The sequence below is a fragment of the Chrysoperla carnea genome, chromosome 2, assembly GCF_905475395.1.
Source record: "Chrysoperla carnea chromosome 2, inChrCarn1.1, whole genome shotgun sequence".
Classification (NCBI taxonomy): domain Eukaryota; kingdom Metazoa; phylum Arthropoda; class Insecta; order Neuroptera; family Chrysopidae; genus Chrysoperla; species Chrysoperla carnea.
The window spans coordinates 41243243-41262851 of record NC_058338.1 but is presented as its reverse complement, the minus strand read 5'-3'; the positions used below and the strand labels follow the sequence as shown (position 1 = coordinate 41262851).

At 28.5% G+C, this 19609-nt stretch overlaps 1 protein-coding gene across 1 annotated transcript in view; it reads left to right on the top strand.

Moving 5' to 3' along the window:
• Positions 1-19609, top strand: part of LOC123293161 — a 70155-nt gene that overhangs the window by 42908 nt on the left and 7638 nt on the right. Inside the window, exons 12-13 of the mRNA XM_044873886.1 lie at positions 10051-10439; positions 11994-12307. Coding sequence (XP_044729821.1) covers positions 10051-10439; positions 11994-12307 — 703 coding nt within the window. The remainder of the gene's footprint in view (positions 1-10050; positions 10440-11993; positions 12308-19609) is intronic.

The following is a 19609-nucleotide window of genomic DNA, read 5'->3' as shown; positions in this document are numbered from 1 at the left end:
ATTTATACATCAAAATGATAAATTAAAGAAAAAAGAAAAAATTATATTATATTAGATAACAAAATTAAAATAAAAAATAAAAACAAATAAATAAATAATATCATCTTTGTAATTATTATTACAAAGAGATAATAATGTTTTTACACAATAATATAATTAAATTTTAACATAAGAATATAATTAAGTTCGTGTATAGGACTACAAGAGTTTAGTATAGCTACCGAATAAAAATAAAAGTTTTTATTTTTGAGTTTAATGTCAAATTCTTTTTGTTTAGAGTTTATTAAATAGGGCTTCTATACATCCCAAACCACATAATCACATTTGAATAAATTTGACGTCGTCAATTATACTATTTTATGAGGGCTAAATAGACACAGATTTTCTAAATCTTCTCGAAGAGGCGGTGAAACGTACCCAACTAAATCTCCTTCAACATCCATTTTCTCCAAAAATATGAAAATTTGTAGGTAGCTTCAACTAGTAAGCTTTATAGAAAAAATTATTACAAAAAAAAAAAAAATTTTGTAGAAAATACTTTCAAAATTTCCAAAATTAGTACAAATGGCGACCGGAAGGCCATGTAAAGCAGCTATTTGACCCTTTGAGAGTGTGTGTGAAACTATGTTTGCAAGTTCTTAGTTCTAAGCAGTGTACGTTCCTTGATGTGAAACTACGTTTTGCAAGTAAAAAAAAGTGTGCTACCTGCGTAATACGTGAAAAACTGAAAAAAACTCCGAAAATTTGAAGCACAACTTTTGTTTGCATACAAAACGTAGTTTCACAACCCCCTACAAGAGGCCCAAATAACACAACGAAAAAGCAGTTTTATATCGCGTTTTGTGATTTTAATGTTGAATTTAACTGATGTAAAGCTATGATTAATATGATGTGACGATTATTGTTATTTTAGTATTTTTATGTATGATCTTTTCCATTATAAAAATGAAGAAAGGTCAAGAATTAAAAGAGAATTATTGATTATTTTACCTTTGATTTTTTCAATGAGTACTTGAAACGAAATCTTTAAAAAAATGACAAGGTTTTAGTTTACCTTATGTGTATTTTAAGTATAAATTATTATTTAATTTGTGTTAATTTATTTTTTCGTGCACACAATTATCGTTTTATAGATCATTATGCGATACAATATAGGATAGCCATCGAAAAATTATTTACACTTAAGCATCTATTTGTACGACGTGGTATTTCAAACCCTGATATTTGAAGAACCATTAAGAATACGGAAAAATTGAATAGAAAATCATTTTTGCCTAAAATAAGTCAATAAATTCATAATAGAAGTATATTGGATACCGCGGCGAACAACATTCTGTACACAAGCAAGTTCGATCATAAGAAATAAATGAAACGTCTCTTATAGATTTCATAGTGACCAACTATTTTATCATTCAAGCAGACATCCGTAGTGGTTTAGCGCAAATACGAGTTACAAATTTTTCTTTAAACTACGAATAACAAAATCATCCCTAGCCATAATAGTATGAGATACATTAATATAAGATCGACCTTCACCGATTTGATAACTGAAATGCAATTTTATTGATTGATAAAAATGTCTGATAGTTTATCTATCGAAAAGTGTTCATGGCTATTTTTAATTAAATTAATTTTAATAAATTTATAACCATTTTTGCAAGCATTCCTTTAACATTATTTTCGTAATTAATCAAGTTAACTTGGCTTGTTTATCAACCAATAAAATTTCATTAAACATATTTCTTATCTAGTTAGTTATCAGCTTGAAGGTCGATCTTATACCGTCTCCTGACTCCTGTACTACAACTAGACAATTCATTTGTGCTCCGTTAAAACAAAGAAGATGGGTTGAGAATACGGTATTTGCCTGACGTCGATTTTGCCATATTATCCATCAAAAATGTAAAACTAGAAATAACAAAATTTGAAAATGAAATTAAAATTGATTAAAAAACGAAGAAGCTATAAGCATTCATAGATTGTTGCTCACCTCCTTTTAGCAAAACAAAGTTTTATATGTAATCTCTATGATGATATTGTGTAATGGCGTCACTAAACTATATCTTCCTCTTTGATTAATTATAAATTTTAAACGTTCATATGTTGCATATTAAAGATTTTTAGATTTTTATTACTATTAAAGATTTTTAAAAACCAATTTCACTTTTCTACCCGCCCAGTGAGAATTCTTCACCTGAAGTGATTTAAAAAAAAATTAGTCAATATTCCTATTATGGTGGACCTTTTCATTGCACTTGCCGATTTGTCTACGTCCGTGGTTATCTACCTGTTATCGGCAATCCTATATTTGTGATATGAACGGAAAAAGATTAATCCTTTTTTGTATACCTGCATAAGACCAAAAGCTTGCAATTACCAGCCAGCTAGGTATACGTCGTTTGTTTCGAAAGCTTTGAAGCCATCTATTTTGGGAAAAATCACACTATAAAAGCTTTTTTGTTCTGTTTTTCTTTATAAATTTATCTTCATTTTCTTCTAATAGAACCTGCTTCTAATAGAACCTGAGGATTTGACCCCAAAAAAAAAACATCCAGTTTCGTAGATAATGAAGTTATTAATTTGTTAAAAAACGTGGACGCCTCAAGCTCATAACAATGTAAGAAAAATGAACCTGAACCATTAATCTCTTTTACTTATTTTTTGCATTATTCTTTACCATTAATTAAAGCATCATTTTAATTTATTGAATGCATTAATTTATTTCTTGGTTGCTAGCGCAGCGCATCTTTTATGAAACAATCTATACATCAGTATATTTATTTTTGTAAATAAATAAGTGTGCATGTGATTTTTACTTGATAAACTGAAGTTGGTTGTAGTTACTTCAAGATTTTTTGAAAAAAAAGTTTAGAATAAAATTTTATTTTCTTTTTTCTTTTAACTACGAATTTATTGTGTTCCAATACGTTGCAAAAGTTTTGCTTTTAGTTTAGAAACGTGACCTTTCTTTATGTTGACTGATGTAGATAATTGCCGTCTTATCGAATAAGTATTTAAAATAGTAGGTAAACCCAAGGTTAAAAAAAATACATTGCATGTTTGATTGTTTACAAAATTTGCTTTCTAATTTTAATAATTAACTTATCAATGTTGTAAATATGATTTCCTATGATAATTAACATATTGTATGCATGATTATTCTGTTTCAAATAACCATTGTATTTTATTTATGGGATACCTTACTAAAAGAACTTTTTTATTTAAAAAAATACCCGAAATGTTTTATTTTTACTTTTTTTACTTATATTACATTAAAAATAAGTTCATATGTAATCGAATCAGGGGAAAAATATTAATAACCCCTGAAATTTTATGTTTAATATATACTATGTACGATTTTCTCCGAAACTATAAATTATAGAAACTTGAAAATTACTATTAGTAAGTATCTCCCAGTTATTTTCCTATAGTGTACAATTTAATACCACCCCCATCTTATATTATGAGGATTGGTATAAGCTGTGCAAGGAAATTGATATGAACTAAAGACAAAATAACTCAATAACAAGTGAAAACAAACAATTGACTGAGTTAATTTTTCAAATACCATGTATAGACAGTGTTGATTACTCTTTCACATTACAAATATACATGTCAAACATACATAACTTATAATCAATATTAATACATATTAATACATACTATAAAATTTGCATCTAATGTGCGCCCTCGTGAGTAAACAGTGATGTTTACAAAAAATTGTTTCAAACAAAAGTTTATTATTTGATAAGGAACATTTTTTACATTTAAACTTTTGTTCTATCTCTAATGGTTTACAAGATTGGTTCTACGGACCCAAGATCCAGTTGACTTATGTTGCTCATTTACGAACTTCACCTCACTTTTTACGTCTTGAGTACGCTGTAAAAATTTCAGCTTGATAGTTTTTTTCGTTTTTAACAGACGACAGACATTCAACCGGACAGACGACAGACGACAGACATTCAACCGGAAATGGACTAATTAGGTGATTTTATGACCACCTATACCAAAATTTTGTTCATAGCATCAATATTTTTAAGCGTTACAAACTTGGGACTAAACTAAAATAAATTACAGGGCACTTAGTTTTCCGGAATTATAAGTAACGTTTTGTATACCATGCATATGAAATATACCAAGGTATACAAAACGTTACTTATAGTTAAACTAAGTGCCCTGTAATACAGAACATAATTTTATACCAATCCCATCTGATTTACGTCATTAAAAGAGTACATTCCACGAACAGTTAACTATCCACTACCCCTATGTTAGTAGTAGCTCTTTAGCTTCCATTAATACTGATTGTAGTAAATTTTCTTTTCAACTCAAGGGTGGAAGCGGCGTAAAGTAAATTTACACATTTTTATACTTTGAGTGACAAAAGTAATGCTTCCAAACCAATTTTCTGTTTATAAGTGTGGCTAGGCGGTGACAATCTCTTCTTTACACATTAGTTTCTTCTGAGAAGTCTCAAAATGGCCAACTACATATGCGAGCAACGTTGAGCATTATAGACAGCTAAGAGTAAAAAAAATATACCAAAATTCACATTATATGTTTTAAATATATTTTTTCAGTTTACAAAAGCAAGTTTCTGGAGGATTATTTGTTTATTACCCAATTTTTTTAAATGTTATTTTTGAAAATTTGGTCCGTCAAGCTGTTTTTTTCGAAAATTTGGATTATATAGTACTTGGTTATTTTCGTCTACGACCGTATATTCAGTGGCGGATTTAGAGATTTGCCGCTCGTAGGCTATTCAATTTTTGCCGCCTCTAAATTTTGATATCTTAGTTCACAATCATATCAATTATCTATCAATAAAATTGCAACTTTATGATTTGTGCTCCATTATCCTCATTACATCAACTTTTCCCGTATGGTTAGTATCATCGAGAACTATGGTACCGTGTTAGATCCTTGATTATTTTTACAACAAAGAATTATCAAAAAACAATATTTTATGCAAAAAATATCTCAAACATGTACCAATTTTAAAGTAAGTTAAGGTATGTGTTAAAACTATACAATACTTATGTAATAGGAATAAAGCTTACACAAAAAATCTAGATTTGGCGAACGTTGATAAATATTTAGTAGAGGGAATTTTTTTATTGTCATGTTGCAATCGTTCAAATATCAGTTATTCGATTGATTTAAACAAAAAGACTATACTTATTCTGAATCTCTATAAGATATCGAACTAGTTTTTTATTTAATAAAAATTAGTCAGTATTTTTTACGCATAAAGAAATAACTTTCTGGAATAGAATTTGACAATTTGCAAACTTGCTGCAGCAATCATGATTAGACCATCGATATTGTATCAAGATTGAATTGTGTAAGGAGATCTCATAATTATTAGGTACACGGAGAAAAAATTATAGTAATTATCAGTGAAGAAAATATGTAAAAATAACTAAATTTCGACTATAATATGGAATCGCTATTGCGATATTCTAAAAATTCATGATCATTACATTATAATCAAAAGCGTTTAGCAATTGTTTATGCAGAGATTTTGAGATATTTATTATTTAGCACTGTATATAGGACTATATTTCGGTTTTATTTTGTGTGTGTATTATAATTTTTTCTAAATTTTGTCAATCGAAATAAAAAATTTATGAACTAAATTTGCCGCCCCTTAAAATTTGCCGCCCTAGGCTCCAGCCTACTCAGCCTGCTGGTAAATCCGCCACTGCGTATATTAGAAACAGTTTATTTTGTCAATGTGAAAAAAAAGTATCATCTTAATTGACGACCTTAACTTTTTCAGCTGTTTAAATTATTTTAAAATAAACATCAGATATACAAAAATAATATCCTTATTATTATAAATATAATCTGTATCGCGTGTATCAATACTAATCCATAAAATCGCAGAGGGACTTTAATTTATTCTCAGTGAAATGAGATAAATTTAGAATGAGAATATTCTCAAGAAATTTAAAGGTTGGTTGGTATTTACGGAATCTTTTGAATGTTAAACAAGACTTTCATATAAAAAAATATATACTTATAACCATTTGATATAAGTTTGTTGTTTATTGTCTGGAAATATCTCAACCCCCGACAAATGCGATTTAATTCTTGTAGATCGAATTTTGGAAACTTAGCTATAAAATGTTCTCAATTAAGTCGGTTCGACCGTTTAGGGGCTACAATGCCTCTGAGAACCACATAGACGCACAGATAAACACTTTAAACATATAACACTCCTTCTTAAATCAAAATCAAAAATAATGGTCAAGGATATCGGATGAGATGAAAAGGATACTTAGAGAGCTATCATTTTTTGGGACCAACATTGGAAACTACTATAAAATTCTTTGGTATTTTATCTACGGAATCAGAAAAACAAAACTGTTTATAATTTAAATGATTTGCGCATTAATAACAAAAATTTTTGAATTTGTTTCATTTCATTCATCAAATTTGATTTCGAATACTTGTATATGATATTCAAAATATTGTTTATAGTAATGAATAAATATAAATTATGCTATTATTAATAACAATTTGATAATTTATAATATTTTGAGAGACATAATTTGTGTGGTTAAAGCCCATAAATAAATAAATGTGACCTTTGAACGTCACATTAATCATAAATGTATTAATGTTTATTAATTTTGTATTAGGATAAAGAATAATCTTGAAATTAATTATTACTATGTTCGCCTGTTGTTTTCCTAAAAAATTAGAAGATTTTTTTTAAATTTTAGTACCATTTTTTATTTCCTATGCGAAGTAAAGGAAGTAAGATTCATTGTAATCACTATATACAATCGGCATAGAAATAATATGTAATTTAGGTAACTTTAGGAGAAAGGCATACGAGATAATTTTTATACCATGTATATATGAAATATATCAAGGTATACTAAGTTTAGTCCCAAGTTTGCAACGCATAAAAATATTGATGCTATGAACAAAAATTTTGGTATAGGTGTTCATAAAATCGCTTAATTAATCCATTTCCGGTTGTCCATCTGTCTGTCTGTCCGTCTGTCAACACGATAACTCAAAAATGAAAAGAGATATCAACCTGAAATTTTTATAGCGTGTTCAGGGCATAAAAAGTGAAGCTAAGTTCATAAATGAACAACATAGGTCAATCCGGTCTTGCGTCCGTAAGACCCATCGTAATTGCCTATACAAGGTATTTCAACAATTAACTCAGTCAATTGTTTTCACTTGTTTTAAAATGTTTTTTTAACTCTAAAAAAATTTTGGTGGTAGTATCAATATTTTTAAGCGATATATATATATATATATATATATATATATATATATATATATATACTAGGGTATAAAAAAATCCAATCCAAGGAATAAAGTTCGAAATTTTAACATTCAGTTGGATTTGAGTGCGGTTTTCGGCATTAGATTCGTTAGAGCGTCAGAAAATTTTGTGCCCTAATTGATTTATAAGAAATAAAAAATATACAGTTAGCATAAATAATATTTTATAGGTATTTGCATTTTAAATTGACCGTAATTATTAAATTCACAATTCGGTTAATAGTGATGAAAATGATTTCAAACTTGTTACATGAGGGTTTTTGGGGGCCATTGAACACGAATATTGCGACGGAATCGGTCTCCGAGATACCTGGCAACCAGAGTGAATGGTATTCTCGTAGTGAAGATTTTGGACCGAATATAAAAAGAATTTCCCTAAACTCCCGGAGACGGCGGAGAACTGTTTACCCTTGGCATCAGGTACCACTGAGACCAATTTTGTCGCAATATTCGTGTTCAGTTATCCCCCGAGAAACAAGTTTGGACTGATTATATGACGAGTTGCTCGAAAAATCTAGGAGGCGACCGGGATACCGTTCATCTTGGGCGCCAGGTACCTCTGAGACCAATTCTGTCACGATATTTCCTGACGTTCTAACGAAGCTATTGCCGAAAACTGCATTAAAATCTGATTTACTGCTCAAATTTTTCGATCTTGGATCATTTTTAGTGCTTCGTTTCTTCGTCGAACGTTTTAAAGATGTTTTACAATCACTCTACTAGACAAACTAATATTACTAAGAAGGTCTAATTGAAAAGTATAATGAGAATATTACACAAGGACTAGATAAGAATGTATAAGAGAAAGATTGATAGTTTAGATAAATGAAGGATGGTGTGTGTTGATAATATCAAGTTATTAATTAGCGTTTATTAATAATATTTTTGTTGACCTAAAATATCATGTAAATTGTGTGTTTGTTTTATAAATAAATATATTCATTACGATTTATTTAGTTGTCGACTTGTACAATTTAAAAATAATATTTATTTAAAATCATCAAACAAATATAATAATATTCAAAGTTTATTTTTAATAAAAAAAATGTATTTTTAATTTACACACAAAATATTCATTCAATTTCTTCTATAGTTTGTTAATAGTTAATAGTAGGATGAGATATAGTACCTATAGAGTCAAATGTGAGTAAGTTGTTATATCATATTAAAATTTTAATTATAATGTTAAGGTATAGTACTATCGGTAATAGACTTTGCATTCAGAAGTTAATGAAATTTGCCATAGTTGTCCATTATTATATCATAATTAACCAGTTCAATTTTTAGGGGCCTTCAGAGAACTAATAAAAAGATATTTTAACATTGATCCTTATGGGAAATCACAGATTTTATTTTATTTAAAAAAACTGGACGTTCAGATTTTCTAATTCTCTGAAAGCCCCAAAAAATTTAACTGGTTAATTATGATATAATAATGGACAACTATGCCAAGTTTCATTAAATTCTGAATGCAAAGTCTATTACCGATAGTACTACCTTAAAGCTAGTACTATCGGAGATAAACTTTTAAATATACAAGGTGATGTGATGTACCTTAAATCTAACAACATAATTGTATAATATTGATAGGGAAAAGTGTTCTATAACAATCTCTTAGAGTAAAATGATCCCTCGTTGTTTTAAGTGAACCATTAAAGCCATCTAGTATATTTATCAATAGATGGCTTCCACGTGATCAAATTAATTGTTCAACAAAGACTTATTGCGATGTATAAGCTATTTTGTGTTTCCTAGGAAAAATATTAATTTTACTGCTTATGATCTATGGTAGGACAAATTTCCCGGTAAATTTCTTTTTTTTACGTTTTTACTCTTGGCTTTTAATAATATTATAACACATTTTGATAGCGTATAATAAATTTTAAGATCACTTTTTATGACGATAATCAAATATGTCGTTACGGGTAAAATGATCCCCTTTATATACGCTAAAATGATTTCTATTTTGTGTTTAAAATTATAATAGGTAAAATGATCCCCCATCATGTGACGAGTCTTGAATGTGTTGATTAAGTTGATTTTACCAGTGATTTTTATTTTCGTACTAATCGTTCATGCAATGTAAACAAACAATTAATATTTTATGTGAACGGTTTGTTAAAAAATGCAATGGGATCATTTTACCCACCTATTCTTACAAGTCAGTTAAAGGATCCCTTTTGAGAAGTATTGAATAGTTCTAAAAATTTGAAAAAAACAAAAGAAATTCGCATGCCATTATTGCAACAATAATTAGTCAATTATTGAATAAAGAAACCAAAAATATTTCGACGTTATACATTTCTAGAATAGTTGGCTGTAAATTACATACTTTCTTAGGGTGATCATTATAGGACACCTTACCCTACATGGTAATATATAGTGTAAAATATAGTACCTAAAAATAAAATAATTAAATACGTACACTTATGCTGAATTGTTTAATAATTATTAATGCTATCAAGTGGTCATATTTTCCGAAAAATTCCCTGCTGCGGTTTTTCAAAACGATAACTCATTTATGACGCCATCATACTTATCTGAAAACACAGACTTTTCGAAAAAATACGTACAGGAAAATTTGATCCCACGGTCTATTTTTATGTTGCCTCTGGCATTTTGTGTACCCTGTACAGTATGAAATTTATTCTAAAATAAACAAAAATTCTATGAACAAATTTTGCTTCTCTTGATAAAATGATAAGATTTTAAAATAAAGTTTTTATTCTGTTACAGAACACTGTCATCACTTCCACCAACCCATACTATAACTCTACAACCTTCAAAACTGTCTCATCATCATTCAAACTTCAATCAACATCACAGTGCACCACCTACACCAAAATTAAGATCAAAATTTGGATATCGATCTCAAAGTCCCGAAATTTCGGGTGGTTTTGCTGGATACAACGAAAAACAGACTATGGCAGAACCTTGTTCGTTTGAAACACCAAAACTAGATGTTCAACTAAATAAAGCAATTATTGAAATGAATAATAATGTTTCACCAGATAGTCCAGCTGCATTAGTCTACCCAACAGTACCTACAGTATCCATAAATCGAAATAATCAAAATAAAAATGAAAATAACGTAATTCCTTCATCTAGTCACATGGAGTCAAAAGGTGAGTCAAATAGTATTCATTTATTGAATAATTTAAAATTTAAAATAATATTGAATTGTATGTTAGAATAAGAGTAGGCGCTGGATAGAGTTAAATGTGCAAAATTCGAGGACCGCATTTTGTCAATTGATTCTTGTCCAGAAAAGCTTACAGATTAATATTTCGGATGTTGCCAGAAACCCTAATGGTTCAATTTTTGTATATCCCTCCCTACCACAGAAACAATCAAATGTCAATAATGAAACAATCAAATGACAATCAATTTTGAATCAAATAAAGCTACTCGATTATTTTTCGGTAATTTTATGTAAAATAGGCTCCTTGTGATTTTTTCCTCAAGTTCTCCGTTTTTTAGTTATTAACAGTTTAATGTTTGGAAAAACTCCAGAAAGGTTATTTTCAAAATTAAAAATTAATGCAATTAAATTAAATTTTTGAGCTTTTCAAAATTTTAAAATTATCGTTGAACATCTTTTATAAAGTTCTGGAGAATAATTACAGATGGTTTGATTCTAAAACCCCAATTTTTTTTAATTGTTAAAAATTGTTTAATCGCGTATTTAGGTGATCACCAATAGTTAGATTACCGTTCAAGTTAACATTTTAGTCACTAGATCTATTTATAGCTCTTTTAAGAACTGATAATAGAAAATAGAAAAAAATCGTAATATTTTATTTTATCATTATAACATATTTAGTTCCTATCACAATCTGTTCTTTTCTGCATATTACTTTTACAAAATAATGTCGATGTTTCACATCTCGTGACGGCTCACATTTTTTTTAGATGTATTTTATGCAATTCCCAAAAATTAATTTTTTTCACAGAAAATAAACTTTTTAAGATTATTTTCTCAAATATTTGTTCCGTAACAAATAATTTTATTCAAACATAAAAAAGTTATATCAAAAAATTATTAAGCTTTTGGAAATTTTACAAAGATAGATTATATTAACGATTCTATGGATTATTAAATTTACAAGTATCCGACAGAACAATATTCATAAAAAATAAAAAAAATATCATTAAAAATAATTTTATTGATGTACACAATTTTTACAACCTACTGAATATTTTCACGATGATTTAATTCGTTAACACGATAATGACAATGACCAACAACATTTTAATGTCCCCAAAATTTTATTTTTAAAACCGAACTAAATATATCTAACAAAAAATTTCTTTAATTATTTAAATTTTTTCTTTCCTTATATCTTAGAGAGTACTGTAGGAAATGAAGTATTTGACTTAAGATAAAGTATGCACCTTAACGGGGATTGAACTCAATATCTATGAATTGAACTCAACATCTATGGATATGGTTGGTGCTTTTTTTTGCTTACCTTGCTATCTTTTGATTTTAAATGTTTTAAGTTGTTTAAAAATAGCCGGAAATAAATCAAAACCTCTATTGGTTAATGGGCTGACCCAGAATGTCAAAGTTGGGTTCATCCCCGGATAGGTGTAGTTTATTTTTTCCTATAAAAATATTGGCATCTAAAATGTGATTATTTCTTGTCACAAAAATTTATATTTGTCTCTATTTACAGTGGAGAGTACAACCTCTAATGAAGTGAGTGGTAATAACGTATATGTTCCTGACACGCCTGAGATTCATGTGCCTGAGATTCGTCATGAAAATTGGTCAAATATAATGAGACGATTTTCGAATATGTCGATAAGTGCTTCCAGCACAAATAGTGGATCTACAGAATCACTTAGTATCGATAATGAACACACTCTTAATGGAGAAGATAGGCATCAATTAAAAATTGCCTTAGATATGGCAATTGCAAATAGAAACAGTGAGCACCCACAGAGTCTCCAAGCAACGCCAGCAACTGATAACGAAAAAATTACAACAGTAAGTAATAAATAATTAATATTATTTATAATTCGAAGTAAAAATATTTTTCGCAATTATATAAAGTTAAAAAAAAGTACAAAAACTAAAGCCCGGAGAATACAAATCACGCTCTAAAAAAGAAAAAAATTTTGGTATAGGTGTTCATAGAATCACCTAATTAGTCCATTTCCGGTTGTGCCTGTCGTCTGTCCGCCTGTCATTACCATTACTCAAAAACGAAAAGAGATATCAAGATGAAATTTTTATAGCGTGCTGAGGACGTAAAAAGTGAGTTCAAGTTCGTAAATGAGCTACATAGATATTTTCGTTAATTGAAGAAAAAGTGAAAATTTTTCATCATTTTCGCAAACGGATTCGTAATCAAAAATCATTTTTAAGAAGTCACTAAACTGAACTTTTACCAATGTTTGCAATAAAATATCTCATTTAAATTTCGTATCGGTAAATGATATGTTCTTCTCAAACAGCCAGCCAACTAGACTGCTAGTAAAGACAGACAAATTCAATTTTTCCCGTTATCTACTATTTTGACTAAGTAAATAATTTTTTCAAACTTGGTTTTACCATGATAAAATGTATCATATGCAATTAATTCAAACAAAGTTCCATAAATTCATAAAGCAAAGTGACATCAGAATAAGATTATACAAACTAAGGTCAAAACCTAAAATTTAATAACCGAGTACTGATTTGATAACAAATTTGATAAGCCGACATCATAAATCGTTTTCAATAATAACAAAAAGATTATATTTTTTGTATAAAATAATACTTGGTTAAAGTTTCCATTTTTTTTAAAGAATATTTATAAAATGTTTACAAGGAATTTGCAATACCAATCAATTTATTTACACGAGTTATTGACAATTTTAATTCATGCTACCTACAGTGTCTTCAAAATAATAAAGTTGATCAATTTTTTAAGTGTTTCATATAATTCGACTATTAGCCCTAGGTCGTGCTTATTGTGCACTCTGCCATATTGCAGTATATGGGTTCCCGCGCCAGATGGCATAAAGTAGAATTAAATTTAAATTACTAGGCTAGGCAAATAGTTAAACGTTATTGATACAAGCCATTTGCGTAGCTGTTTGATAGAATGGCTGTAAACCCCCCAGACTCAGAGTGCGGCCGAAGGCCAAAATTCCGGATAAAATTCGATAGTTTAAGTAATTGAGGTAAAAGTAGCAGATAGTTGCAACTGAATTTTGCAGCATCCAACAACATGTTATTACTTTTTCAATTAACATCTTGAATTTTGTTAAAAAAAGAAATTTTCTACAATTTTTCTTTTGCAATTTTGATATTCATAATTGGTTCCACTTGGTTTTGATGGATTTCCTTTACACGCAGTATTTTCACACGTATATGACTTTTCTCTTTGTGTCTACAATAAGGTTGTTTTTGGGCAAAGGCCACATTCCGACTGAAATTAAAGAGAAGAATTAGGGTACATGACGTTACTGTGCACGGTTTTCATTTCTTAGAGGATCGCTGTAGCAAACTGAATGATGAAAAAGCCTTATCCAGAAACATTTTTTTTTCGAATTTTGGCAGCACTGTGCAGTTAAACTGCGCTGTTAGTAAAAAGGTTAGACTGTTAAGTTACAATTAATTAAGCTAGTTGGCTGCTATATATACATAATAATGAGAGTAAAAAAGATCAGCGTAGCAAAATTTTAATCACCATTTTAATTTCTTTTGGAACATGTTGTAAATTAAATACGACAGAATGATATTCCATTACAAAATCATTAAAATTAAGTATCAAGCCAAACTGGTTATAAAAAATGGGAGTTCACTTTATATGATATATTGCTCTCAATTACAACACTTTCATTATGTGTACATGCAGGCTGATTTTATATAATTACATCCATAGTTCACGGACACCACTATTTAATTATCCAACTTCGTGTCCTACTCGGCTACATCCCAACAAGGACCCGCTTATTGCTATGACGAAAGTATTCAAATCGGTTATTTTAATTGTATCACTGTTTTTATTAAGTACATAACGGTAATATGAAGGTGTCAAAACGACCTTAAGAGCGTATTTTGTCTTAATTCTAAAATAATGTTTTCAAACTAATTCATTTCAGTTTTCATCCACTTCCTTTTGTGATATTCTGTGCACTAAATAGAATACGATATATATTTTTATATTTTGACTACTTGTTATATGAAATGTCTTCTGAAAACAATTAAACAAGTGTTAAAAATGTTCATTGTTAATAGCATTTGTTATTTATAAAACAACTTCTCGCGACTTCATTTATTTCTTATGACTATAAATATTAATGTATATTTATAAATTTTATTTATATTTTATTGAAATACCGTGTAAATTTTTAGTCCTATTTTTCCCAAAAATGTAGGCTTATGCACTGTATCAAAAGTCAATGGAGATAGGGAATGCATTTGAAACCTTTTTATAATCCTTACAAAAGGGGATTTTGGATAAGTCCCATATTAAAATATATATTTCTAGCGATATTTGGGCACATCCGGAGCCCCCCTTTAGGTCAAACCTCTTTGCTGAAATAGGGCTAAAACTTCCTTTGTTTTATTGAAATACTTTGTTAAATAATAATAATTCGTTGTAGAGGAGCTACGTTAGCTAAGCGAATTCCCTCAGAGATTAAAAAATTACACATATTTCTTAAAATCGTATAATGCATTTATAATTTTTCGAGAATTTTTATTTCTAAAACCAAGCTCCTAGAGAAAAAAATCAAAGAGTACTTTTTTGCTTAAAACTGATCAAAAAATACATAAATATTTTTTATTTTGAATAAAATCAAAATTTTATATTTGGGTACACCAGCACACATATTAATTATACTTTTGTAATTAATTTTTTTAAATTTAATATGATTTGTTTTGTATATAATCATTAATCGTTTACACATAACTTTACGTGAATTTACGATTAGTGTCAATAACCCTATTAAGCCAGGTATACATTTGCTATAGGTTAGGTTAGGTTATATTGGCTCATTCAAATACATTTGCTATTAACTCTCCGTTTTTATATGCCACTAGATAGCATATGCAAATGATAGGCTTCACTTGCAGATGACAGGCTGCTAGTCAGGGGCGTAGCCACCACCGTATCAGCCGTATCAATGATACGGGGCCTCTGGGCTACAGAGTCACCTAACGTGTGTAATATTTAATTTGAATTATTTTGCTACCGTCAATTTCTAGGAGGAAGTGATAACTTATAATCAAAAAATATTTATTTTAATTTAATGCAAGCATTTTTGTTTCTTTTGTAAGAAATTTTTACCTTTTAATTGGGCCCCCAAATAATTTTAACAACCTACGCCACTGAATGTAGCATACATTATATTTAATATATTCGCTACTTAATGTTCCTGCTCCAAGGATGCACCAAGTGTTAATACGAGAGGGCTTATTTAGCCTAGTGTGGCAATATATATACTGGGTGGTCAGGTAAATAAATAAATTTGCATACTTGGGTGATACCTACTTGGGATTGTGAAAATCTTAGGTCATCTAGTCTTAATGGAGTATAGTTATGCTGTAGATATGTCACCAACCCCCACTTTTCAGGTAAAAATACTTTGTAAGAATTTATTGTAAAATGTTACATAGCAAATTACATAATAATAAAAAACGTTTACTGGATATGTACTTTCGATTAACATTGAATTCGATGGTTAGCTAAATTTCTAGAAGATATTCCAAAAGAAGAAATTTTTTCTCTAATAGCTATATGCTGCTTGCTTGGTAAGTACAGGCAGAGTGAACTTGTTTGCATACTACCTGAGAAGCATGTCTATTCTGAGCCTAACATACAATCAATAGATTTAAGATTGTTATTTTATCATTTATGTAAAAAAATAATGATAAAAACCAGATATATAAAATAGTCATAAATGATCATAAGAACGCGTAGGTAGATGAATTTTTAGAATACTGTTTGTTTCGTTGGGATTATTTTATTTTTGTATATAAAAATTCCTAAAAATAATAAATTCATAATGTAAATTTATTATGCTTTTTATTTTTTGTTCACATTTAAATTCATTTGGGTCATTAGTGTATACTTACTTAATCCGATATTATTTAAAGAACTCGTGAAAAAAAGAGTGTCTTTTAAACAATCACTAAATCTTAATCGTTTATTAAAATATGATACTGTTGTCAATTTTAATTAAAACAAGCTGAATTTATATCAACAAATATTTGAGACAGTGCCAACCACATTTTTAATTCTCATATATTTTGACTCTCAAAACTTATTTTAGAAAATTGCTTTTAATCAATTAAAAAAAAAAGATTTCGAGATTTAAGGATGTATAAGCATGACAACAATGTTTGATTTTAAGGCTCAAAATTTTTTATCAATAGACTTTTACTCAAAGAATATGTGGTTAAAATTTCAGCTTAAGTAGGTATCCATGCAAATTTTTAAGAAAAAAATCATTGAAAATCAGTATAAAATACATTGCTCTTATCGAGAAATCTCATAAAAACGACATATTTGGAAAGTTATTGATAATTGTCACTTAGAACGAATTAAAACATATAAAAAAAAAACTTTTTAATAGAAACCAAACATATTAGCAATGACATAGAAAAAAAATCATATGTCTCCATCCATATAAGGGATGTACGGGCAGGGTAGTATTATGGTTGAAATTATTTTTATCTTATTTTCAACTTTGATGATAAATTTTGTTATAACTTCATGAATATAGTAATAATAATAATATATCAAGTCCTGGTTCGAGTGTATTTTTTTCAATTCTGTTTAATTAAGATTACTAGACAAGATATTTGTCAATATTTAGTTTACGCTTTATGTATCATATTAAAAACCATCAATTATAATCGAGAGACCATGATGTAAATAAATATCGTATACATGATTAAAAGTAAACAAAAACAAAAAGTAATAATAATAAGAAACATAATTGTAATTGGTGTGAATACAGCCTAAGAATGAAGAAAACAATAGTTGTACATGTCTATGAGTAGTTTATTCCAATTATAGTAATTTATTTTAGCACATAAAATTAATTTATATTAATATTTACTAGCATTTAATTTGTTTTCTTTTATTACTCATTAATTTATTTGTCAATAGAATTTGCTTTTTTATATTTTCTACATACCATGCATTTTTAAATCGTTTAACACATTCATTCCATAAGCAATTCATTTGTCTCTCACCTGTAGGATCAAAAATGTGTTACCATGATTTGACTGAAATAGTTTGTCTATCCACTATTGTGAAATTTTTTTATGGTTATACAAGGTGTCCAATATTTTTAAAAAAGCTATTTAATGAAATTGAAATCGGATACCCCCTCCACTTCTTGGTCGGGGTATCATTTTTTATTACCTACAGATTTAGAATCTCCATGTTTAAAACGTTATTATTACTCGAAACATTTTTTTCGTAATTTACGGAGAAATTCTTTAGAGGATTAAAAACTAATAATTTATCACGGAAACAAAAAAATTTATTAATTTGTAGAGGTAATAATCTTATCGAGGTTCTACTGTATTTAAAACTTTTCCAACGATTAAAGATATAACCGAATACCGAATGTCTTAGACCATCTGTACACCCCTCTAAAATCCAAAATATGTTGTTGAATGTGGAATTCCAAATCTCTTTTGACTGAATGGATTGAATATATTTGACAGGTTAACTTCAACTTGTGGTTTTGTGAAACATACTAGAAAAACAAACAAAAAATTCCAGAAAATACTTTCGAAATTTTTGAAAGTATTTTGGAGACGCCCTCGCGGATAAGAAGAGATGTTTAGAAAAAAATATTTCAAACAAAAATTGTTTATTTTTTTTATAAAAAATAACTTTTACATTTAAAGATTTTTCCATCTCTAACGTTTACAAGATGGATATTTTTTTATTTGATTGAATGAGCAAAAAATTCCATTTTAAAATTGGCATATCTCGATCAATTTTGAAGCTAGAAAGTCGAAAAAAAAAAACAAAAATGTGCACAATTAAATCAACCAAAATTTTTTTGTAATTTGTAAAAAACTGATTAAAACTTCCCAACTACCTCCCAAGAAAGGTGATTAGACGCGCCCCTGGGAAGCAGACTTTTTGGTACGATGTTTTTACAACCTAATAAACAACTGTGGAAAATTTCAAAGATGCATCAACTTTTTCTTTATTACCATGATATTTTATTTTATTTGTTTGTGCTACAACTTGTAAAGATTTAAAACCACTAATTTATTGAAAATTACTATTCTCAATTTTCAATCATTTTACATGCGATTGTTTGGGACATATAGTACTCATACTTGTAGTTGTAAGTACTACTTAAAAGTATATATCATATAATTGCATAAATAAAGTAATGATTTTTTTATAAAATTTGCACCAATTACAATAAATTATGTCAATCAGCAATAATTAACATTAAGTAGATATTTAAATGAAAAGGTTAATAAATAATTGTCAATACGATCATTTTAGATTAATTAATTTAACTATTATATTAAATACACAAAAAATTTCTTATTAATTTTTCGACGGAAAATTTCTAGGAAATTAATAAAACTTTTGCAACTGGAAAAACGAAATACCCTAGAGCTCAGTGGCTCATGACATTACACACATACGCAAGTTATCAACTTTAATATTTTCAATGTACCTCAAATATGTACTCAAAAAAGCCACAAAGCTTTCCGAGTTACATTCAAGAAGTATGTTTTGATTTTACTACAAATTTTCCATGCCTTTTTAAATAAATTTCCCACTTATTATTCGTTTGTTTCATTATGCCATCAGTACATAATTAATTATTTGATAATAATCGCGGAGCGATTCGAGGTAAAGTACTATTTAATTGTATAAAATATTACTCCCATTAATTATAAATTGTTCACACTGCCTGGATTCGAACCCGAAACCTAAGTCTAAATGGTCCAACGTTCTAAGACTAGCGCCTTAGACCGCTCGGCCATTTAGATAAGTATTGACCCAAGTAGCACTATTTTTTCTTTTCTTTTTTCGAATTCAAGATAGTAAAGCTTGATTAATACTTAACTCTTAAGAAGACATGCAATTAAATTATTCAAAAAAGGCATGTACCTACAGGCATTTTAACTTTTTTTTATCTATCGGTCGATGATCATGGTTTCGATGGTTTCTGTGCTTTGAGAAGAAAATAAATCTGCTCGAAGGCAAAATTTTTTTTCTTCTCAAAATTTATCCAATATCTCAGAATTCAAATATAAGATCTCAGAAATCATGTTTCGTGAATTCGATTTACCTTGGTAATT